Source organism: Homarus americanus, unplaced genomic scaffold, assembly GCF_018991925.1.
Source record: "Homarus americanus isolate GMGI-L3 unplaced genomic scaffold, GMGI_Hamer_2.0 scaffold27875, whole genome shotgun sequence".
In the NCBI taxonomy this organism is placed as follows: domain Eukaryota; kingdom Metazoa; phylum Arthropoda; class Malacostraca; order Decapoda; family Nephropidae; genus Homarus; species Homarus americanus.
This window is the reverse complement of record NW_024733870.1, coordinates 934341-957963: the sequence shown is the minus strand read 5'-3', so window position 1 is coordinate 957963 and position 23623 is coordinate 934341. Positions and strand designations below refer to the sequence as shown.

Genomic DNA, 23623 nt, shown 5'->3' with positions numbered 1-23623 from the left:
GAGCGCAGAGTGTAGGGGTGGGGAGCGTTGCCAGGGAATCAGCGTCCCAGATGGTCTTCATTGCTATGGTGAAGCAGGGAGTGTATACAAATGGTGACTGTGTTAAACTTTCATTTGGCTTTTACGGTATTTATTGATTTGGCAATATACAGTATTTTTTGTTTTAACTTATTAATTGGTATTATTTTTATTTATTCCTCACATTTCCTGGTACTGTATATATTATTTTAAGAAAACTATGGCTACAGGAGGAAAATATGCACAAAAGCTTTTTTCCTAAATACTCCCTGATAAAATGGGGGGTTTCTGTATTTTTGGCATTTTTTATATCATTATTTATCATTTTTATACCTGTACATTTAGTACATTTGCCGAAAGATATGGACAATTGGCTTTTTCGGACAGGTGGTCCACCGTTTTAGTCCGGATCTTCGAGGGTTCACTGTATAATCATTATAAAACCAGAAAGTGTCCCTCCCTTAACAATGACTACAAAAGGTCAGCCACCCAAAATGAGTTGAATGCAATGGTTAACCAAAAGTCTTACTAATGGTGAAAAATTGCCCAAAATGATTTACTCCTCCTTAAAATGTGTATAAAGTTTCATGAGAAAAGTTTTCTTCTATGTACAGTACAGTCATAAGAATGGAATGACAAGGATAACATATTCTATCATTGCCACAGCAAAATATATCACCTATATAAGTTAGGTTTAGACTATGAATCATTACACTGGTTCAATTTTTACAGGCAGCATATGGCCACTAGTTTATACAATAATTATCCAAGCTTTTTTACATGACATTTGAGGTGTGAAAAAATATATAATTAACTGTACTGGAAAAAAATACATGTGATTTTATTTATAACAGAATTTGTACATAAAAACTGGGAAAATAGAAGGTGTCCTATGAGAGAAAAAACAATCATATCAACTACAACATTTTCCTGTTAAAACCAACCAAATACAATTAAAAAAATAACAAATCAAAAAGATAAGATAAGATAAAATCCATGGGTTTGCTGCCCACATAATTCACAGTGGAAAATATAAAAATTTTGTACAGGTAAATTTTAACTGCTTTCCCACAAAGTAGACAGTGCAGGTCCTAAATTTTATAAAAAAGAAAATACATAAAGAACCAAATTAGACGATAACATAACCATCCATGTAAGTAAGTAGTCACTAAGCTTACTTCTGAATACTGAACAGGGATGACGTATCATAACGGATAGTAATTTAAACAGATAATAAATGTAAGCGATATAGGAAAATGTATATACATGAAGAGAAATATACATATATAATTAGCAAAGGGTGTTTTGAATGCCTGCTAAACCTGCATAACAATATAAAGAGAAGAAATGGCATTAAAGGGGACAATAGAGAGAGTAATGCTGCTAATGTAGGAGAAAGTGTTCATGACAAAATATAGAAAAATAATCTTTTCCAGTGACACACATGACTAACAAGACACATAATGCATGTTTCCCAAGGTTAAATATGAAATGATATTATAAAGTGATTTAAATACTTGTGTTATGTGGTAAAGCCAGCTGTGATGACTATAGTGAATCAGATTTTTCCTCATGGGTGCCATACAAGGTTCAAGGACTGTACTGTATGTCAGTTCTTTGAAATGATGCAAGAGGAATTAAATGTGTTTAAAATATTCAACTTATAAGAGGAAGTAATAATCAAACACAAAGTTACATCACAAAAACCAAAAATATCTCTTATGAATCACCAAATAAAAAATCTGAAGTATGTTGTATCATAAAAACTTACACTAAGTCTGTAAGGAATTTCCACGAATGTGCAATAAATACACATAAGAGGACATCATCATGAGTGCAATACTGTACCTTTGTAACTAACTCTTACAGCATAAAGTAAATAAATACTACCAAAAATTAAATAATTGGGTGCGATTCCAACTGTATTCAGATTTAGGTGGATTCTGTAACAGCATACTGTATGTTTCCCAGATGATGGTGAATAATAGAGTACAGTTATCCTAGAAAAACATCAGAGTGATATTGTTCATATGACTTTTGCTGAATGTTACCATGAAATCCACACTAATTGTATTCAATTATCAATTAAAAATAATGAATTGAAGTTCATTCACACAGAAATAATGCCTTTGTACAAAATTTATGCCAATGAGTGGATGCTTATGACTGAGCCAAGGACATTAAAACCTCAGTCTCATGATCACTCCTTATCACACCAGCTAACTCTAAGACTCATCCTGGGGTCTATGGCATTGATCTGTTTATGTTTCTGCCTGAAGAACAATATCATACACACAGGTGATCTCACTCCATAGTAAACAGAGACTGCAGGTCCTTACCATTGCTCCATATTTTGTATTAGTTAATATGAGCAATCAATCAGACCAGCTAATTGTGAAAGCTCCTGTGAAGATGTTTTCCTCTTCTCACAAAATATTACAGTATTTAGCAAGCATAATACCTTGGGGCAATAAAATTACTTCATAAAATACATAAGAGACAACTGTAGAAATAAGATACAAAAATCTATACACATGTGTGAAGGTAACCAACCATCTCTTCATGTATGGATTTTTGTCTAATTTCCCAGAAAGGAAATTAGACATAGAATACTATACACATATAGTTAATGTGGCTAAAAACTCATTTACGTACATAGTAAAACAATGGTTTAATTAGTATATATTTTTTGTTAAATCAATTCATTCACAATATTAAACTCCCAAGACTAGAAGTTCAAAATTTCTATCAGGCAGCTGTACAAGTTAAGGAAAAATCAAGCCCAGAAGCATAACAAATTACTCAGGTGTTAGAAGAGGATAATACCAGAGCAAAAACTGTACTTACAGAATGCAAAGCTTACCTCTGTAAAGATGAATACTATCTACAGTATTTAATAGAGGATGGCCATTTCTCACTCCCTAAAATTTAAGTGAAAGTGGGTCCCATAGGTATGACTGTCCATAGGGGACAGTGTGGGTACAGCACATTGTACAGGTATATTAAACGTTCGGTACGCAACGAGGCAGAATGGCCGGCACTGCACCTGACTGTCTTCATTTTCCTAACTGTACTGTTAGGTATCCACTTACAGCTGAGTGGACTGGGAGTGCCATGGGATCAAAGAAACAACCCTTACAACAAGAGGCAAGTGCTGTATCTGCTCAGCTATCACCCCCCCCCCCCTCCCCTAAACATTGAAAAGTGAAAATACATACCAGGTCCCAAAGGCATGACTACTCATAAGGAACAATGTGGACACAGCACACGATCTTTGGTATGCAAGGAGGCAGTGTGGCCAGCACTGCATTCACCCAACTTGATTGTTAGGTACAGTACCCAATTACAGCTAGATAGGTTGACTGGGAGTGCCCAGGGATAAAACCAGAGACCCATAGGATAGGAAGCAAGCTCCTTTTCCCTTCGACTGCCTCACTCCTCTTTATACATTCAATCAATCAATCAAAAGTGACACCCTCATATCTGAGGGTTGGCAATCACAGTACTCCACTCTAAACATTTTTGGATTATTTTTACCAATCCTCCAAGACTTTGTATCATCTTTCTGGGGATCCAGTTTTTAATTTAATTCATCCATCCAAGCCTCTGCCTTCTGCTGGTCCTTCTACTCTCAACTTTGCCCATTAATATATTTACTATTATCTCCTCATCCCTCATTAAAAGACCAAATAATCTCATTTTCCTTATTCTATAAATGTGATATACTGTACTCTATATTTCTCTTCAAGTTTTTGCCAATCTCTGTACTTCTTTGTTTTCCAATCAGTGCAACTTAAATTTAACATTCTCCTATAATACCACATTTCAAAAGACTCTAGCATCTTTCTGGTGTCTGCTGAAAGTGCCCACGCTTCTGACCTGTACAACAATCCTGACCATACATATAACATTTCAGCCTTTTTATCAAAATTAAATTAGTTAATGTCCCGTTTTATTCGGTCTTTTACATTATTAAACACTGTTTTTGCTTAACCTATTTTTTATTTCTTTCACACATCCACCATCACAGTTCATGTTACAGTGCTTCCTAAATACACAATATTTTCCACTTGTTTAAGTTCCTTTTTGCTCACCATAATGTTTCTTTAAGGATTTATTTCTAATTTGGAAACACCCATTACTGTACTTTTGACTTTACAACATTAACTCTTAACCCGTATTCTTCTCCCTTTTCCACTAATCTGTTAACCCATTTTCGTAACACCTCTTCACATTACCTACAAATAAAACAACCACTCAAGATACTCTATACAGCACGTAGATAACCTACCGGTACTGGCTTCTAACACAAATCCAGACGACAAAGCCATTCTGTCCTACATAGAAATGGTGTAACTAATCAGTAATGTATAACACGTGGAATGTCAGTATAATAAACAATTTGTATTTGCTGGCAGTAAAATTGAATTTTTCATACTGTACAGAATTCTGATGGCAATGCTTAGGCTGATATATACAGTGATAATCCTTACCACAAATTAAAGTGGAAATGTGAAAACCAGTATCTTTCTGTACTAATACAGCACTTCAAACTGGCAACGCTGATTAACCAAGTAAGGTTTACATAGAGACGCGAGTTGTTAAAGAATTCTCCGCAACACCTGTACAAATTATAAGTCCGCCCAAATTTAAAAAAATAAACATCTTTATTCTACTTAAATAGATATTAAGCAAATGTTTGTGCAGTGCCAATATTGTGATTAAAACAGTGATAAAGGTACTGGATAAGTTTACCTATTTGGGGAAATCCATAGTCTAGCTCCTCATAAGCAGGCCATTCTTCCCTTGATGAGGGTAGTCCTGCCACCACCTTATGGGGAGTGACCTCAAAACTACACCTTAACTAGGGGTTGGTATTACAGTACTTGGGGTTCTTCAGAGATCGTTTTTGTTTGCTTATGTGTTTTTCATTCAGTTTTAACTTCATTTTTACATTACTTTACATTTCATGCCTCTTGTCTTAATCTAATTATGTTTTGTGTACCAGAACTCTTTTTAGATTTTAAAATTTTCGTTTATCTTCATCTATTCTATGATCTATTGAGAATCAGCTAATGTCTTGCCAAGCCTTTATTGCTAAAATGCTTTCCTATGTAGCCTGCCTAATTCCAGAGGACTTTGACTTGTTCACTGGCTTAACATAATACCTGGTGGCTAAAGTAATGTAATTTTTTCACTTATGATGAACCTGAGGTAATTAATCAGTAAATATGTATTATACAATATTATAACACTTCTTCCCCTGTCATAAAATAGAATTCCATACTTGAGTGTTACTTTTACCTCAACAAAGTTTCTTTTTTATAATAGATGGAGTACTTCATGTCCCCTGGGCTATACTGCGCTAGGTTACTCCTCTTGTTAATGGCCCATTGAGAATAAGACAGGAAAAGCTACAGTAGAGTAGAGGTGCCTTATGGACAGAAAAGTGGGATGTAGGAATGGGTGTACAGTATATAAGAAAAGGTGCAATCAGTGTGGATGGTAAAAAGAGAGTACAGTAAAGAGGTCTTTGTAGGAATACTAAATTGAAAAATGTAAAGCTTGTGGAGCAACTGTTGTTACACGCGAATATAAAGACTACTGTATGTGTAATGTGTGGTGAAAATTGTAGCATTCTGATGGGTACTTCAAGAAATCTCGAGTTCCCTGTTGTAAAAAACTAGAATACCCAGTTGTATTGGAATTCTCCATGATGATAAGATAACCTGTCATGACCTCAGGACACAAAAAGTAGGTATATAATCTGAAATTTTCAAAAAATTTCCTTTCATTTCTGTACAAGCCATCCAAGGCATGATGGAAGCCTTATAACAAAGACATTATTTAACCTTTGTGCTTCCTGGAGGAATTTATGGGTTTTATGAGGCTTAAAAACTCCAGATTGACTACATACTCATAAGGAAATCAGACAGAAAGCTTGTGAGGGAAGTAAAGGTGGCAACAGGGGAAGGAAGGTGTTTGTTCCAAGAGGGAGTGTGTGGAAACTGAAGGAACAGAATATAAAGGGAGTAAATTATGCTGAGTTGACTTTAGTGAAAATGGACAGCAACATTGTAAAGGGCAATGTACTGAGTTGCTGGGCCACATTAAAGGACGGTCTGTTAAGTGTGACTGAATGAAGAGCCCAACCAAGTATGTAGTAACATGGTGGTGGAATGATGAAGTGGATAGAGTGATAAAGGAGAAGAGAATATTGTAAAAGGCCTGGAAGATGTATGGTGATAAGGAAGATTACCTGCAGGCCAAGCACAGGGTCAGAAGACTTGTTTACAAAAGTAAGAAGCAGGATGCATTTGCAGATATGAGCTGAATAATGCAGGTGTTAGAGATGAACACAGAATAGTAAGGCAAATAGTGAGTGAAAGGTCATAATTAGTGAGTAGTGTGTGTGTGTGTGTGTGTGTGTGTGTGTGTGAGTATAGTGGAGATGCATACATTGATGAGGAGGCAACCAGTATCCTAAAACCCCATTTTACGGTAAAGCCCAAAATTAGCCAACTTTTGTAATAATCCCCATCTGGAGCAAGAATAGGCCCAGGTATTGGTCAGTCAGTCCCAAATTGAATCAATACAAACTAAACTTAACCCCTGAAACATGAAAAAAATAAACTTTAACCAAATACTAGCAATAATGTGATTCTCACTCAAGACACCTTAAACAGTCCTTGGTAAACAGAGGTGATGTACCGATCTCCAAAGCTGTTCACAGTGAGACCATCTGCTCAGTGGAAAATGTGGCAAGGAATGGATTGGGGTAACATCTAAACATTATTGTGGCCAACCTGATAATAAAGGTCAAGTGCACATTAGGCGTCATGATGTCACACGCTCATCAGGTCTCCTCTCTCTAGTTTAGTAGGAGGGAAAACTTGCGTCTAGTCTCCCTTTAAAGTGATGGCTAAGGTAAGTGAGGGCAGATTAATCTAAAGATTATTCCCAGCTGTTAAAGTCAGATATTCTGGGTTCCAGACCAGTGGCTTAGTGAGTGCATGACCTGAGCTACTTAATGAAGGGCAACTGGTCATAAAGAAAAATGGAAGAGTGTATAAAGGAAAGGTATCATCAGAGGAAAGGAACAGGCAGAATATGTATATTTGAATAGAACAGCTTCAAGGCTTTTCTATCATGGCCACCTTCTTCACGGGAGTTCTCCTGGGTAAAAGATAATAGAAATATAGCTATACCTGTACTGTATATAAATTGACTTTTGAACTTTCCTTTAAAGATGTGTATCTACTATATATACAAGAAATCATTTGATTCTCAAAATCTCCATTTTGTATACAATTTCCTTTCCTAATTTCCAGCAAGATGGCTTATACAGTCTTCTTTAAATATTATGTTCTCATGACACAACCATGTTGAAACCATTCAATGTACTGTATATATTTCACTTCTTCCCTCCACCATCTCCCCTTAAATCTAAATCAGCTAAATCTTTTAAATATTCTCTTCAAATTTGCTTTCTCCACATGATGCTTGAGCGTTGCAACACTCATTCTTTTCAGTCCTACAAAACTTATTGTCTTTCCAATTTTGTCAAAGTAATCCTGAAAGTACATAAGTTTGCTCTTATAAATAACTAACCTACACAAAAGCAATACTATGCTGCACTGCTTTCTCTCCCACAAGACAACTGAAGCAACTCTGAATTATGTCAATCCCCTGTGAAGATTGGGGTTCAGTCAGAACAAAAAAGTGGACTGTTACTGATACTCTGAACATGTACTCTAATATTACCATGTGCAAGGGAGTGATCATCCTGTGTGCACTCTGCAGTGATCTGTGCTGTGGCTAAACCAATCTAGTGAGTGAGGTAAGGGATAATTTAGGACAATATAAGGGTGAGCATTCACTACTGTCACTTTTAAACTCTAAATTGCATTCCAGGTACTGATATATGATATCTTACATGGTGAGCCACTTGTGGCTATAATACAAATTGCAAACAAATTATTACCTTCAACAAATTTTGAGGAAATTAGTACTAACTCTATAACAATCTAGTTAGTTTTGATCTGGTCATATGCACACTGAGGGGTTAGTAAAACAGGCACATAGCAGTGTTCATAAAACAAGATGAGGTTATCATGGCAAGCAGGATCAGCACAAGGCAAATTAGTAAGAAGGGATTTCTCAGGGGTTATGGTGGTTAGAGGGGTTAGCAGCATCCCACAAGCAAAGGGGGGTCACAATCAGCAATCCAGGCCTCACTCTTCAAAGTGGGAAGTCCGTTCTCTAACCTTGGAGGCTTTACCAGTTCCCCAAAGAACCCTAATAATTTTGTTCAGAATATAAACTGTAGTTGCAGTGCAAAAATCTTAAGGAGTGGATTTCTATATAATACACAGATGTGCACCAGATATATAGATATATTTCCATACAGAAATTAAAAACATATCCATAATGATATTTCATCAGATTGTTTTTTTGATCATGCTGGAAAAGCCTCCGTGGTACCTCCCCTAACTGACCTCTGTTCTGGTCGAGCGGAGGGACCAGCGAGTTGTCCTGGCACACCTTGAAGTAAACCTCCTGTTTCGTGCCCTTGGTTATGGCCCCTGGGGGAATGACTATGGACACGCCTGTTTCCTCAGAGGTGAGTGTGCCCCCCTTGTGATCAAACACCCCTCGCGCCGTGGCTATCACCTTATGTTTGCCTTCGTCTGCCACCGACCGCCTGCTGAGTGGTGGGCACAGCCTCGGTTAGACAAATAAGCCTATGACAGTTCCAGCAATGATCACGGTACAACAGAGAGCCAAAGGGAAGATCCGGTAAGCTGTTATCAACCCTTGATAATTCCACAGGATTAATGGTTAAGTTGACAGCTTTAGGGAAGAGAATTATCACAGGAGGATTTTTATTACTTTTCTTGACTCCCTGCCCTTTGATGGTTTGGCTGTTGGAAAACATAAAATTTGTGCTACATGCACAAACAAGGAAGTGCAAAAGACACCTGAATAGGCATAAGGGAGCCAGGATGCAAGAAATGTAGGGAGACATTGTTGCATTTCTGCCAACATGTATCACAAAAAATCCCAGTTAGAATTAACCTTAGAGGAGGAAAATCCCTAACCAGTGGTACATAGAGGTAGAACATGAGAGTACAGGGGGATATACTTTGGGAGGGGTTGAAGAGTTATTAAGAAGAAAATGTGGAGATGACACAGCTGATGACAGAGGAGCAGTACAATACAATCTTCACAGGGTTATTGTTACTCTGGTGCAAGTTACTGGCCATTTTCCTGAATCATACAATGATAATTTTATTAAGTTATTAGCATCAATTAGAAAGCCAATCAAAGCACTAAGGATGAAAATGAAAGGTACTATACCCGATAAGAACAATATTAACAATAAGCTGGAAGGCCTTTGATTAATAATGAATAAATTGGCTCTTTACATAATACTATGACTAAGTTTAAGCAATAAAAAGCAGTAACACTTGTCATGTTTACATCATCCTTAGGCTTCTTTTGTCATATTAGACACACCCAATCACCACCTGAATATAGCCACATTGAGGAAACATATAAGTACTTACTTCTTCACCTACAAGCCTTGAGTTTGCCCTGTTGGTGTTCCCCACAAACATGGTACACCTAAACACCTAAATCCTCCCACCTGCCCACAAGAGGAGACCTTTCAGAATAGTGATAGTGTAATGCTGACATTTTGCTGTCTTGTGTAGATATGTACAGTAATGTTTATACTATATCAAAGTGCACAAAATTGATGCACACACACACACACATATATATATATATACATACATACATACATACATACATATATATATATATATATATATATATATATATATATATATATATATATATATATATATATATATATATATATATATATATATATATATATATATATACACTAATGCATGCATTTCATTCTCTCCAACTTCACATAAATTTCTTTCAAATTTCTAAAGATAAATTTAACTTAAGGCAAAGAATGAACTGAAAACTACATATCCTTTTAAAAAGAATCTTATAATATTCTGTTAGAAAACTCAAATCCAAAATGATAGTTTAATTAATCTTTATAAAGTGAGAGAAAATATGTATACAGACTGGAGGCATACAACACAAATTCCTTTCATCATGACACTGCCAAAGATGCACTAGAATTGTTGAGCTAGCAAATAGCTTACATTATAAAAAAACTCTACTTACTCTAGTTATTTCCAACCAGAAGGAAAACTTCTTGACAAGAACTCGGCCATCCTAACCTTCAAGTATTCAGTAGTTAATTCACGCAATGAAACTCCTGAATAACAAGACCCATTAACTCACTATCAAGCATCCACAAGAGAACCTGCACCCATTTAAGTACACCCACTTACTATAATCATAAAAAGCTGCCACTTCGGTCAACACATCACTGTGTATAACTCACATCTATGGAAATTGCTAGATTTAAAATATATATCCAAGAATTTTTGGTTTAGCACAATTACAAACATGGATAAAGGATGACGGCAACTAATGACTGCGTGTAAAAGGAGGGAAATTAATACTTACAGGAATAATCCCATACATAAAGTTACACTATATGAAAACACTTGACTGTATGCTTTGCAGCCTTCATCTTGAAATTATCACTAGTCTGCTTGTATGAAACTCACTAAGTACTTTTAAGTTTCGTCTTTGTGTTACAAAAATGAAAAGTATTTCTATTCCACAAAACATTCAAATTTCAGTGTACAAAGGCACACATTCCATATCTGTCAGCATTTCACATATGCCGAATTGTTACCTGTGCTACTGAAAGTGTTTTTATTAATGTGAAAATTATGAAAATTGTGTTAGTATTTTGATATCTAAGTTTCCTCTTCCTTGTGTCATAAAAGAATATATAACAAAAAAGGAGAACTGATCTATCGTATAGCATGAAAGAAAGAAGCTGCACCAATTGGTAAAACATAATGAAAGTTTTCATAAATGGTCAACTTATCCATCCACCAACAAAGTACCAAAAGAGTGTGAAGCTGTACATGCTTATCTCTCTCACCTGTTTCCATGGTCTGAGTACACAGGTAAGGCAGGATGGCCTGGTGGGCCACGGGGATCTGGAGGCTTTTTGTAAAGCTCAAATGCACTTCCTCTGTGATCATGATTGGGTAAGTCCCTACCGCCTGGTCCTCCACCGTGCTGCCCACCTCCTGGTACCATATCTCGGGGAGGTGGGACGTTGAGGTAATATCCACTTCTGCCTGATGCTGCTGATGTTACCTGCAATATATGACACAATGATGAAATTTTTCTTCTCTCTTTAGACCTGATAATATACTGCACCATATGAAACAAGAACTATCCTATGCCCCCTCATGTTCTGTGAAATATTTAATTTAAAAGGATCTACACAGAGAGCAAAGCAATAATGGTGACAAAAAGATCTCAAAATGACAACTCAAATTATGTAACACTTCCTTCAAAGTTAAATATTTCTTTTTTTAGGAGTATCAAAGGTAAATAATGACATAACACATACCATTTTGGTCCTCGAGATGCACAAGACATGCTCTCACTCAAGGTGCATAATGTAACAACCCCCCCCATGCAGCCCACATCCTCTCATGCTCCATTTGCTCTGTGTTTAGCGTAAGTGAAGTGCTTTCATTTTATCTGCCTATATCCATTCCGTCCTTTCATGAACCTGTACACAATGGCATCCAAGCATACTGGTGATTCCACCATCACCAAGAGAAGCTATACCAATTGCACATACTGTACTGTGTTGTACTTATTTAAATAATTTATCTTTTTTTATGTATAACACCTTTAATAATGTTTTAGTAATTGTGTACAGTACTGTAATGTACAAAAATAAACCAAACCACAGTGAACTTCTCTGTAAAAAATATAAATAATAAGAATAAATAAAAAAAATAAAAAAGCTCTATTTTTCCCATTTATTATATCCTTCACTATTCAAATATTGATAACTGAACGGCTTTCAAGTAACCTAACCCATTTGAATAACGAGGGATGCCTGTACCATAGACTCGTCACTCACACCACCCTGCACACAATCACCGAGCCAGAAGTTTGACTGCCCAATTTCTCCTCTTAATTTCATGTTTATAATATAATAATGTATGTGGAAAATTAAATAAACAAAGCTATTCTGTAATCTTAATTTCATGTACAGTACTAATTATATACAGTACAATAAAGATGTAGGGTAATAAGAGAAAGTGTGGAATTTGGAAGTGAAGAAATTTTTGGAGGGGAGAATATTGGTACCACATAAGAAGTGTCAGCTGAGATGAGCCAGATGCCTGGCCAGCTTGCTGCTGGTGTTTGGCTTGCAAACATTTTGATGTGCTGAATTTTTTCTCCTATTGCACCACTTTTTTAATATCTTGAAGCTAGCTCATGGTGAAACTACTGTGTTATAGAATTTTCAGTTCCTCATATACCCTGTACTGTCCTCATCCAGTTTCTGCAGAATTTCCATCCTTTTTTGTCACTTGACATTTTACATTTGTTTTTAGTAATTGTTTGAGAGCAATGTGAAAGCAAAATAAAATAAATTTTAAATAAGAAATCAAGACTCCTTAAAGCCTGATGCTTGGACCCATCAGGGATTGAGCATGAGTTTTTTTTTAATAAAGAACGTATCTTCAATTACACAATGGGAGTAAATGTACTATAAGGGTAACATAATTATTATAACATTGTTTAACATTTCATATTGTTCACTTCGCTTTCAATATCATCCAATTTCTCGTAAGTACAGTTATAAAACTATGACTGTAATGTATTGCATGTACTTCACTTCTCATGCTTATTGTTGGTTCAAAAATCATTGTGTACAGTACACCCAATATTTTAATTTGAAACATATTTTGCAGCATTTTTAAATGTTTTGGGGGATTTTTTTTTTCATAAAAACGTACCTCAGCTTTTATAATGGGAGTCTATGGGAAAGGACGTTTTGATTAAAGAAAAAGTGATTTACGGAAGTCTTTTCAGTAATCGGGGTCTACCTGTAACTTAGGTAAAATTACCTTTACTTAGAGTCTGAATAAACTGACATTATTTTTTGAAAAACAAATAAACAAATAAATACTTCTTTAAGCATTAGCTAAAACATAATTGTTTCTTTAAGCCATGTGATAAGAAAAAATTAAATGCTGTACTGTATCATAAGTGTGTATTATTGTAAATGAAATACTGAAGCCTACACCCAATCAATGATTACATCAGTAGTCCCAAAGCCATCAATGGCTGCCCACCTTGCCATACGAAGATCTGCCAAATGTATCATATTTTCTATCTAGGCTACTTCCTTGTCCACTATCAAGGCCGCTGTAGTCATCACTGAGTCCTCCATTACTGGTGGTGTGGTAATTCCCTCGCTCATAAGCTTTCCGGCCATCCATATACATGTCCCAGCCTCCAACACCTCCCTCCACACTGGTAGGTATACTGCCTGGCGGTTGAGGTTTATAATTTTTTGGCTTTGGCGGTGGGACAGGTTTGTAGTTGTTGCTCTTTGGTGGAGGTAAAGGCTTATAATCTGATGATCTGAGGAAGAATATAGCAGTTATAATTTTCCTACTCAAAAGCATATTTCAAAATCTTTGAAAAAATATAAATTACAAATTCCGGTTTAAGTGGGCATATCTTTGATGACTAATCAAAAAAATTAACGTGTGTAAAATTTCTAACACTAGAACTTTTAGTCATTCATATATTAAAATTGCCCATCAATTATATAAGAAACTTCAATATTTTACCTGTAAGGATCATCTGAACGGTAGGTGGGTGGCTGCGAGGAGGACCGCGAGTATCGGTAAGGCTCGTGTGGCGATCGTGGATGTAATTTGCTTTTGAGGTCATCATGAGCATTGGGACCCAAGGATGGGTTCATCATATCGTAGGGACTCTGAGGATACGTTAAAATATAATTTTTCTTTTTAATTCAGAATAGTTTAATTAGATATGATTAGGTCTGAAGCAAATATTCTGTTTCACCTGGAGTGTAATTAGTTCTCTCACCTTATTCAGGACTGATTATTTCCCACAATCACTATCATATATCTACATCTTAAAGAAAATTTTTCTCTTCATAATTTTCTATAACACAGGGTTTTCCTATTTATTACTTCTCTCTTCATTCCATTACTGTATTACCATATTCCCTTTTCCGGTTTTTCCTGGAAGTTAAATTACTGTTGCTTAGTTCTTACCTTCCACAGATAAACTCATTTGCCTTTCAACTATTCACTCTCTTATTCTTATACATTAAATATGGACAGAAGTTTTTTTTTTTTTTTTGGTGATTAACTTTCAATTTGGTATTTAGCCTAACTTACACACTACAAGAGATACAATAATGATATGTTCAGAATCACTAGCTGGCTCATTACCATTCATTCCAATACTATACTAATGTTCTGGATAATCATGATTGTCTTTATATCAAACAAAGAAACACAGGAAATCACATCATTATGCTCTACAGAATAGCTCACCTTTTTAAGATTATTCCCACCATTTCCAAGTCATAATACATCATTTCCATGTACTGGTGGTAGTCCAAAAGTCAAGAAATTTTATCAGAGTAGAATGGAACTCGCCTAAATTACTTACTTTCCTTCTGTAATTCTATTATTTCATTGACTTGCTACCCTTTAGTTTAAGTGTATGGCCACCCTTGGAAATGTTGAAAATACACACTTTTTTATATTCAAAGAACCTGCTCAGAAAATCTTTAGTCCAGGACTCTTACTGGTTTTATTAACTAAATATATCAGGATCTAATTCTAAATAAAGATTAGGTGTTTAATTCAGCCATTAACACCACTGTAACAGTTACAAAGTCAAACACAAATCCATGATAAAAGCCAAGATTACAGCTTAAGCCCAGGTTAGTAAGACACCTCGGTACCAATCAGGAATAGTGAAGTACCCACCTACTTATTTAGCAATGTCCAACATTACATTTTCCACACAGGAGGCAAGTTGACTTAAAAGCAATTTGCTCTCAGCACTTCAGTCATTATATAACAACTTTAATTAAAACACTAGTTAATAACTTTACTAGTAGGTTTAGCAATCACCCAAGTGAAGCAGCTGCCTTGTTTGTACGACAAAGAATGAAGCTGCTATACTGTAGAGTAGCTGAGAATAATTGTCACACTTGAGAGATGCAAACTACAAAACCAGATGACAGTAAATTAGTGGAGTAAGTAAGAAAAGAAGAAAACCTGTCTTTGATGGAGAAGTTATTTTATTTTAAATTTCTCAGTAGACAATCACCTCCAAGATCCAAGTATGCTATTACAGGTACATCTATCTTGGCTATATTTTCCACAGATATTATAAAAAATAAATGCTATACTGTATGTAATTACTGTACTAGTTAGCTACAAAAATGTGCCAAACTCTCAACCTCTCATATCTGCCATAACAACACCCAAGATCAAGTCCGTGAGGTTCAGGTGGTGAGAACTCCCAGTACATCCAGTCCCATACACTTCACATACTCCTATCTAACATTTGAAATTCAGTCATCATTTTGGTCATTACCCCTTCCACACATTCTAATTTATTTTTCTCTGCAATTTTTGATTTCCTTGCTACAAGTTTATCAAAACACTTTGGTGTTGTGAGCCAAAAGTTAACTTGAACATGATTAATGGGTCACACATGTCTTTGTAATATTATGTGGCCTGTATTTTTCATTGCTTAAGCTCTTAGACCCCCGATTGTTCATTAATGGAGCTCTAGAAGGAATCATTTTAGGTGGCTGCAGATGCTGTGGTAATACCTATCAGATGGTTTATTATCATACAGAGCCTTGCGACATTCACTGACTTTGATGGGCTTTCTTTATTTAATATGATTTTAAGATTTCGTGTTGTAATTGGGTCACAATATATGTGTAAATCTGTCAATGTATGTATGAATGTATATGAGAGTACAAGTCGCCCTTGTTCCTGCCAGCTTCGTACTTACACAGTTTAATTTTTACTCCAATATTTTGTTCACATTTACATGGGTATGCATGAGTCATGGAAAAACATCTTGCACACCAGAACACACCTGGAGCTTGTTGTATGTACACATTTGCTCTACTTGTTGATTTGATTTCATCTTTTGCTAGTGATAATGTCTCTCTAAAGTGTCCTTCAAGTACAGAACCCCTGATGATCCCTAAGACATTAGAAACTAAAAAAAATTGGGGATAATGAGAAGTCTTGAAAATGGTGAATCAGCAGCAGGACTTGGCAGGACATATCAGTGAATGGGTCAAACACACTGGCTATCAAGAGGAATTTAGACAAATTAGGAGTGCTGTTATCAGTTTACACTATTTTCAACCAAGGTGACAACAATAATGAGGAACTGTATTTTAGAAAAAATAAATAAAAATAAAAATAATAATAATTTTAAGAAGAAAAAAATCTAAAGTTGGTACTATTAAGCTCCATCTTTTGAGACAAAGCACTAAATGTATTGGTGAGTAAACCCATTTACAATGTTAAGTCATGTATAGTATCACATTGGAAACATCGCCTCTTGTCCAATCAGCTAAGATAAGCAATGTTGGGTCTGGTTAGAACTTGGATCGATCACCTGACCCTAAAACACCAGATGCTGCTGAAGGACTCTAGTGAAAACAAGCATCTCTTGGCTTTGTCAGCTGTCCTTAGTCAATTGACTGAATATCAATTATTATTATGTCGGAAAATTTAACATTATAAAAAACATTATCAAAATATGGACTGCTGTAGCTAGGAATGTAACCCTTTGTTATGGATAACTGTATTAAATTATGCTGGTTTCATTTATGCCAGCCCTTTCTAGGAATACAAGCCCCGGTATAAATGAGGACAACCTGTGTGCATAGATGTACAATATGCACGTTTAAATATGCAGTGCTGTATATAGTATACTTATTAATTTACTGTACATTAGATTTTAAGTAATTCCTGGTAGATTATGACTGCCACTCAGCACTCCCAAACAACTAACCAGTGAAGGGGACCCACCACACTCCTCCACCACACTATAGTCTTAAATATCATCTCACAAATTATTGTCCAAGGATTTATATTTCAGTCAGGAATGCATCCCCTTCCTTCATGTATATCTATGGTAAAGTGATTTTTCTGTGTGTGTTTGTTTAACACTGCAATTTTCACAACACAAAATTCAAAAAATTCAGATGAAAGATTACTGAAAATTAAAATATCAGCTGAGTCATCATCAGCTTAATACACCCAGGATCTCCATCATCCATGTCAGCAAAAGTCCACCATCTGTCTACTGCTGTGACACCCAGTAGCAGTGACCAGCCTTATATCCTCCTCTCCACACTCTCCCGTAGTTCCTACCTGTTCACGTCTCAACAAACCAACCTTGTTATAAATTTACGTGTTCTCTTGATATTTTTTTAGTTTACTATTGTTTGGGTGTTGATTTTTTAGCAGCCAGTACACAGTGAGTCCATAATCTACCACAGGTTTATGACTGCATAGTTTGCAATCAATTTTCATTCTCCACCCAAAACAAAAAAGTGATAATTTTTCTTATTAAACTTTTACTTCATATGACTATAAAATTTATATATCTGACAACCTTTTCATAAAAAAAATATATTGATTCAAATTTAAGTTAACCCCCTTAAAAATCTAGTTAATATGATAACAAAAAATTTATTGATTGAAAAGTGCCAAAGCTGTTACAATGTCATAAGATAATATTTGTACGAGAGAGAGAGAGAGCGAGAGAGAGAACGAGAGCGAGAGAGAGAGCAGACAGGGAATAGCATTCATTAATTCATGAATTTCGAATTGGCATAATACTGTATATACAGTTAGAAGGAGTGTGTGTAGAATGAGGAGTACTGTCAGTTGAATTTTCTTGGTTTGTTCACTTTTCAATATACAATGGACACTAAAAGCATAAATACTGTATCTCCTTACTTACTGATGTTATAATTTCCCCAATAAAATATGTTACAGATTAGTGTCAGGTGTTTTGCAGTCCATCAAACTAAACAAGGAATTGATCTGAGTGAATCATACATCATATACAAGTACTGTATACAATGCTCTGTACACTAACAATCACAAACTGATAATCCACAGATGAAGTATGATGTTCTGTATGTTTATAAATGGTGATATGGAAATGTCAAGATATGCTGCATCCACCCATTAGACTCCTCAAAGCCACCAATAAAATTCATGTAACTGGCCATAAAAATCCATCTTTTATACAAAAATTTCTATTAGGCCTTGATCTCAAAAGGACACCGATTAACTATTCATTAAACACCATGTCAACAATGGGATCCTTCCTTTACACAGTTTTAAACATGGTCATCACGGTGAGAATGAAAACCTTATCTTAATATGTATTCACAAGGTACAGTCTTGCTCAAGATTCTTCGAAAACTGCTGGAGAGAGCTGGCAACTCAAGGCCATTTGTTTACTATATAGTACGTAGCAAAAATTATGAATAAACGTAAAAGCGATCAGTGATTGGTTATTTAGTTCCCCATTGCTTTGTTGTTTCGTATTATATTATACTACATACTACTATAGTAAAAAAGCGACCTTGAGTTGCCAGCTCTCTCCAGCAGTGTTCGAAGAATCTTTAACGGTAGTTTTTGTTGCTACAGTTGTTCTGAATGACTTCTGTGTTATTTTCATAACACTGCCTCCGAAAGGCAATTTTTTTGTTTTTATACACGCAAAAATCAATAAAAAATAACATACAAATATATGAAATACCTGAAGAGAATAAAATACTGCACTATTAAAGGGTGTGTGCATTATCTTCATCGTAAGGCTGTTCATTAACTAACCACGGACCACCCCACATCTGCTAGGCACTCACCACAGCATCCCAGGTCGGATGTGAGAAGGGTGTTATCCAGCGAGACCCCACCAATGACCGCAGTTTTTTTCCGGGTACTCTAATATCCTTCTATACTAACACTGGATAATAACGGTAATAACAGAGAACAGACTGACTGCCTGACCAGGTAGTAAGACAATTAATGTTAATAATATATTAAAATTATAACCCATTTATATAACTCTTATTACATTAAAACAATTATCAAGTAATATCTACAAGAATACATAAAATAATTATATAATCTGTGGTAATCAGTGATATGCTGAGAGGTGTGTGCATGTTTCCCTTTCATTGCTGTTTGTCAACTGTTGTTCCTTCATGCTAATGTCATTTAATACAGCCTGTAATGTCAATTTCACCTCAACAATGACACTCTTGTTGTTTCTTATACAAAGTCTGTTTGGCAAAGCACTGGCATTTTTTTTAACTCGTTATGCACACTTTTGGGCAATATCTAAAGAAAAAATATTGTAAATTTGTAAACAACTTCCACTACAAGTGTCTCTATACATCTAGAGGGTTGTGTGTGTGTGTGTGTGTGTGTGTGTGTGTGTGTGTGTGTGTGATTAGAATGCTTTCTTACATACCGGTATTTTAAAATATGAAAAACTAATTTTTTTTAAGAAACCTTCAACATTTCACCAAACACAACCTTAATATATAACCAACACAGTTTCAGACAGTTTGCTGAATTTTAATGAATACAAAATTACAGAATTGACGTGATTTTGAAACGTTGGGAAAATTCTATATCCTGGACCAATTCAGTAGACCCAAAGCCCCAATGACATTGAATTAGCAAAGGTTCAATACATAGCTGTCTATTCCTGTATCTTAACCTTTCTCACTTATGCCTGCAAATTCTTAATCAGAATATCATCCACCTTTACAATTTCTGATAAAACCTGCCTAGTCTCTCAATCATTCTTTTCTCTTATCGTCTGATCAAAATTCTCACATTCCCTTTCTTGACTTTCCCTACACCAATCTAGACGACTCTCCTCAAGCACCGTTTACCAGGAGTCAGTCGGAGAATCTAGCAAGGTAAGCTGGTTACCATGATGTCTTTCACCCAACCATTTTCATTTCTTATTGTATTTAGCCACATAAAAGAATCTAATTTTTATATTTTTATCATCAGACCTACAACTTGAATAAGTATGAATGGCAAATGCCTAAGAGAGTATCAGTTAATACAAAAATTATATTCTACACATTCTTTCTGCATATCTATTCCTTCATTCAATATGTCATACACTGTACACATTGTCCTCACTGTTGCCAATCCTCAAGTCACTTCACACATCCTTGCACATTTCAGAAGAAGTAAGAAAATCCTACTCAAGATAAATTAATTATAAAAGTGCTCAAAATCTAAGAAGTTTAGGGTACTACACAAGCCAGGCTCTAAACAAGAAGACGGTTAAATGGAGTGAAAACTATATTTCAGTATCATATCCCATTAAGTTTTATGGCAACCATATTGGAGAAGGATTGCCCCAGGAGCTATGAGGGTAAGATACCACACAGAGCAAACCATCATACAAGAACACCAACCATAAATCTGTACCCATGGATAAGAATGAAAATAAGAATATTAGAGAAAGAAATAATGTGTTAATAGTACCTACACTGCCATATTAATATATAGAGTATATAACATGAACATCTGTATCAGAGAAATAAATATATTCTATATTATGGCATAAATTTAAAACACAGTAATTATCAAAGACTGATAACACTTTGGCTTAAATTACACATGACAGATATACAAAATGTGATGATGTATCTAAAGTAATGATAAACCAATGATGAAACACATGCACAAAATAACAATTCTACCTAGATGAATGACTTCTAAAAACTTGAAGCATGTACAAAAGACAAAACATGAAGGTGACCGTACAGTAAATGCTGGGATACATGCAGTGCTTTGCTACAGCCATTGTGCTAACCTTGTGCTGAGGGTCTACACTGTTGCCACGTCCTGTGTTCATGTAGTTGCCATCATACTCCAGTTCCTTCCCATACCCAAAATCCTGACCGGATCTCACCCTGCCAGGTTTGCTGGTGCGATCTACTTTTGGGGGTATTTCTGGCCCTGATTCATTAGTATGACCATTGAGGTATGGGGGTGGGGCCATGTTTCCTCCTGGCCCTTGTGGGGAATATCCCGCCTGGGGGGGTCCACGGCCAGAGGGGGCATTGGGGGATCGGCGGTGGTGAGGTGAATGCATAGGTGGGGGTAAAGTCTGCTGTGGAGGCCGGCCACTGTACCCAGGTGGGGGAACAGATGAGTATGGTGAGCCAGGTATGGAGCCCATGCCTCCCCCGCCACCCGTGCTGCTGCCTTGCATGCTCGCAGGGGGACGGGATGAGTATAGATCAGAGCCATAGGAACCACCACTGGCAAAACCATACTTGCTGTCACCACCATGAGATTTTCTGCGGTCATCGTAGGCATCATTGGGTCCAGGTTGCTGTAATAAAGGGGTAGTGCAACATGCAGACCACACAATGCTGTGCAAGAAGCTTCACCATGCCATATAGTCACTGACTTTCACATACAGAACAAAAAGCATGAAGTATTAAGGTCTCAAACTAGATCTAATATGTTGCAGGGATCACACAACTGGGGGAGGGGTATGACAGGAAAAGAAAGAGAAAATTTACATTTTATAATTTCTACTCAGATTACTAGATTCATGCTATGTATTTATTAAATGAAATAAAAATTTCTTACTGGATATCAGAAATGTGATAAATAAATATCTAGGAATTGCTACAATACATTCACTTTATTACTGATATAAAAGCTTTATTAATGGTAAAAATGGAGGACTATTGGTATATATAACCAGGCAATGGCTCAAATACTCCAACATTGGTAAAATCTTTAGCCAATGGAGCAGCTATTACCAATGAAACAGATATTTTACCACTGGTAAATGCTTTCTAACAGCAATGAAGATACAATAACAACAGTAGATATATTCAATTGGCACTAATAGTAAATAAATTTACTCAAGATACAGAATTTTGACCTCCAACACAGGTAATACACCCAATAGCACAAATGCTTAATGGACAGCAGAGTTATTTGACCAAGAGAAGTAATACTTTACCAATGGTAATAAAATAGCAATAGTGCAAATAACTTAATAATGGTAAAGATACTAGACAAATCAGAAGAGGTCTTTGATCAGCACTTAATGAGCAACATAATTTTTGATCTAACAGTGACCAAATAAAACACTTCATGCTTTTATGGACTTCCATATACAGTAGACTCTAGGATAAATTTAAACCAAAAATACTTAAAAGCCTGATGTCTTATTGTGATTAATGATAAATAAAAATGCTATCTTAATTTTGTTACTCCTTTCATGAAGAAGTTAAGACAAAATCCCAGTTTTTTAGTTTGGGACTCAGGTGCACAAAACTTATTATGTTGTAGTACTTTATAAGTCATTTTAATTCTGACTTCCTGTAATCATAAAGACTATGACATAAATGCTCAGGTCTTCTAAACTTAAGCATCTTTATTAGATGATGATATATTTGTAAATTCATTGCAGTCAGCATCCCTTTAACGTACATTCAATGTTATGTACATTCACCAATACGTACATTTCATAATGGTACAATATGTCTGAGCTTATATACCTACATCCACAGATAAGCACCCTGCATACTTGCTGAACCTGTTTCTTCTGAAGCACTATGCACTCAATGACCTACTTTGTTTGGTAATTTCCCTTGGGTCATGATCACAGCTGGGTGAGTTTACAGTGTATTTTGTATTGTGATCAAATATTTTTTTATACTTATACCCCACAATACATTTCAAACCAAACACTAAAGTTCAATGGTGCCTTTTCTTTTGGGGCTGGAGCTGTAGCCCCCCAACACTCTACTGGCAGATATAAAATATTGTCATCATGGAGCTGAAACAAGTAATGCCACCTCACACATATATATTACTTGTTTTTTAGATAGTTCAATGAACCAAATAACTATGCAGAGGATTTTTAATGAAAACGATGCAAACACACTTCAAACTTTTTATAAAAATGCCCATTTAGGTGACATTTTACAGCTGCAGGACGGTGCTGCCAGACATGGAAAAGGCAGCATACCTCAGTTGACAGCTGGACAGTGACATTGGGTGTTTGTTTCTCTTGTTCCCTGTGATTTACGTTTAATATACAGGAAAACCCTGGTTATTGCAACGCATGTGTTCCTAAAAGTCATTGCGAATAACGAATTTGCGAATATCAGGGCAATTTACCCCATATGAATTAATGTAATAAGGGGGAGATGCGTTCCCAGTCGGCAACTTTCACCACATATTTTTCAATATACTCTCCTCATTATCCGGGGCTATTAGGGACCAGGGTCATGTGTATACTGTAGTAGCAGTAAATGTGAGGAATAAATAAAAATAATATTAATAAATAAAAGAAAAGAATAAATATCACATTGCCAGTTGGCAATAGTTCCCCAATGCTGCTCCGTTTTCCTCCTCCAACAATCCGCGCGCTAACACCCATGCACGCAAGAAATGTTTATTCCCTTTATGTTTTGACCTTACAAAAACCCTTTTTTGCACAATCTATATGAATGACTATGCATGCATGTAACAGAATATAAAAAAATAATAAAATTATATAC

The 23623-nt window shown here is 35.8% G+C and overlaps 1 protein-coding gene across 9 annotated transcripts in view; it reads right to left on the bottom strand.

Moving 5' to 3' along the window:
- LOC121870077 (tight junction protein ZO-1-like) overlaps nucleotides 1–23623 on the bottom strand; it is a 108168-nt gene that overhangs the window by 5206 nt on the left and 79339 nt on the right. For 5 of the 9 annotated variants that reach the window (XM_042371847.1, XM_042371845.1, XM_042371846.1 and 2 more), the window contains 5 exons: nucleotides 20905–21429; nucleotides 13806–13954; nucleotides 13302–13593; nucleotides 11072–11292; nucleotides 8517–8725 (listed from right to left, as the gene is read on the bottom strand). In XM_042371847.1, coding sequence (XP_042227781.1) covers nucleotides 8517–8725; nucleotides 11072–11292; nucleotides 13302–13593; nucleotides 13806–13954; nucleotides 20905–21429 — 1396 coding nt within the window. The remainder of the gene's footprint in view (nucleotides 1–8516; nucleotides 8726–11071; nucleotides 11293–13301; nucleotides 13594–13805; nucleotides 13955–20904; nucleotides 21430–23623) is intronic. The other 4 variants (XM_042371851.1, XM_042371852.1, XM_042371850.1 and 1 more) reach the window with 4 other exon arrangements.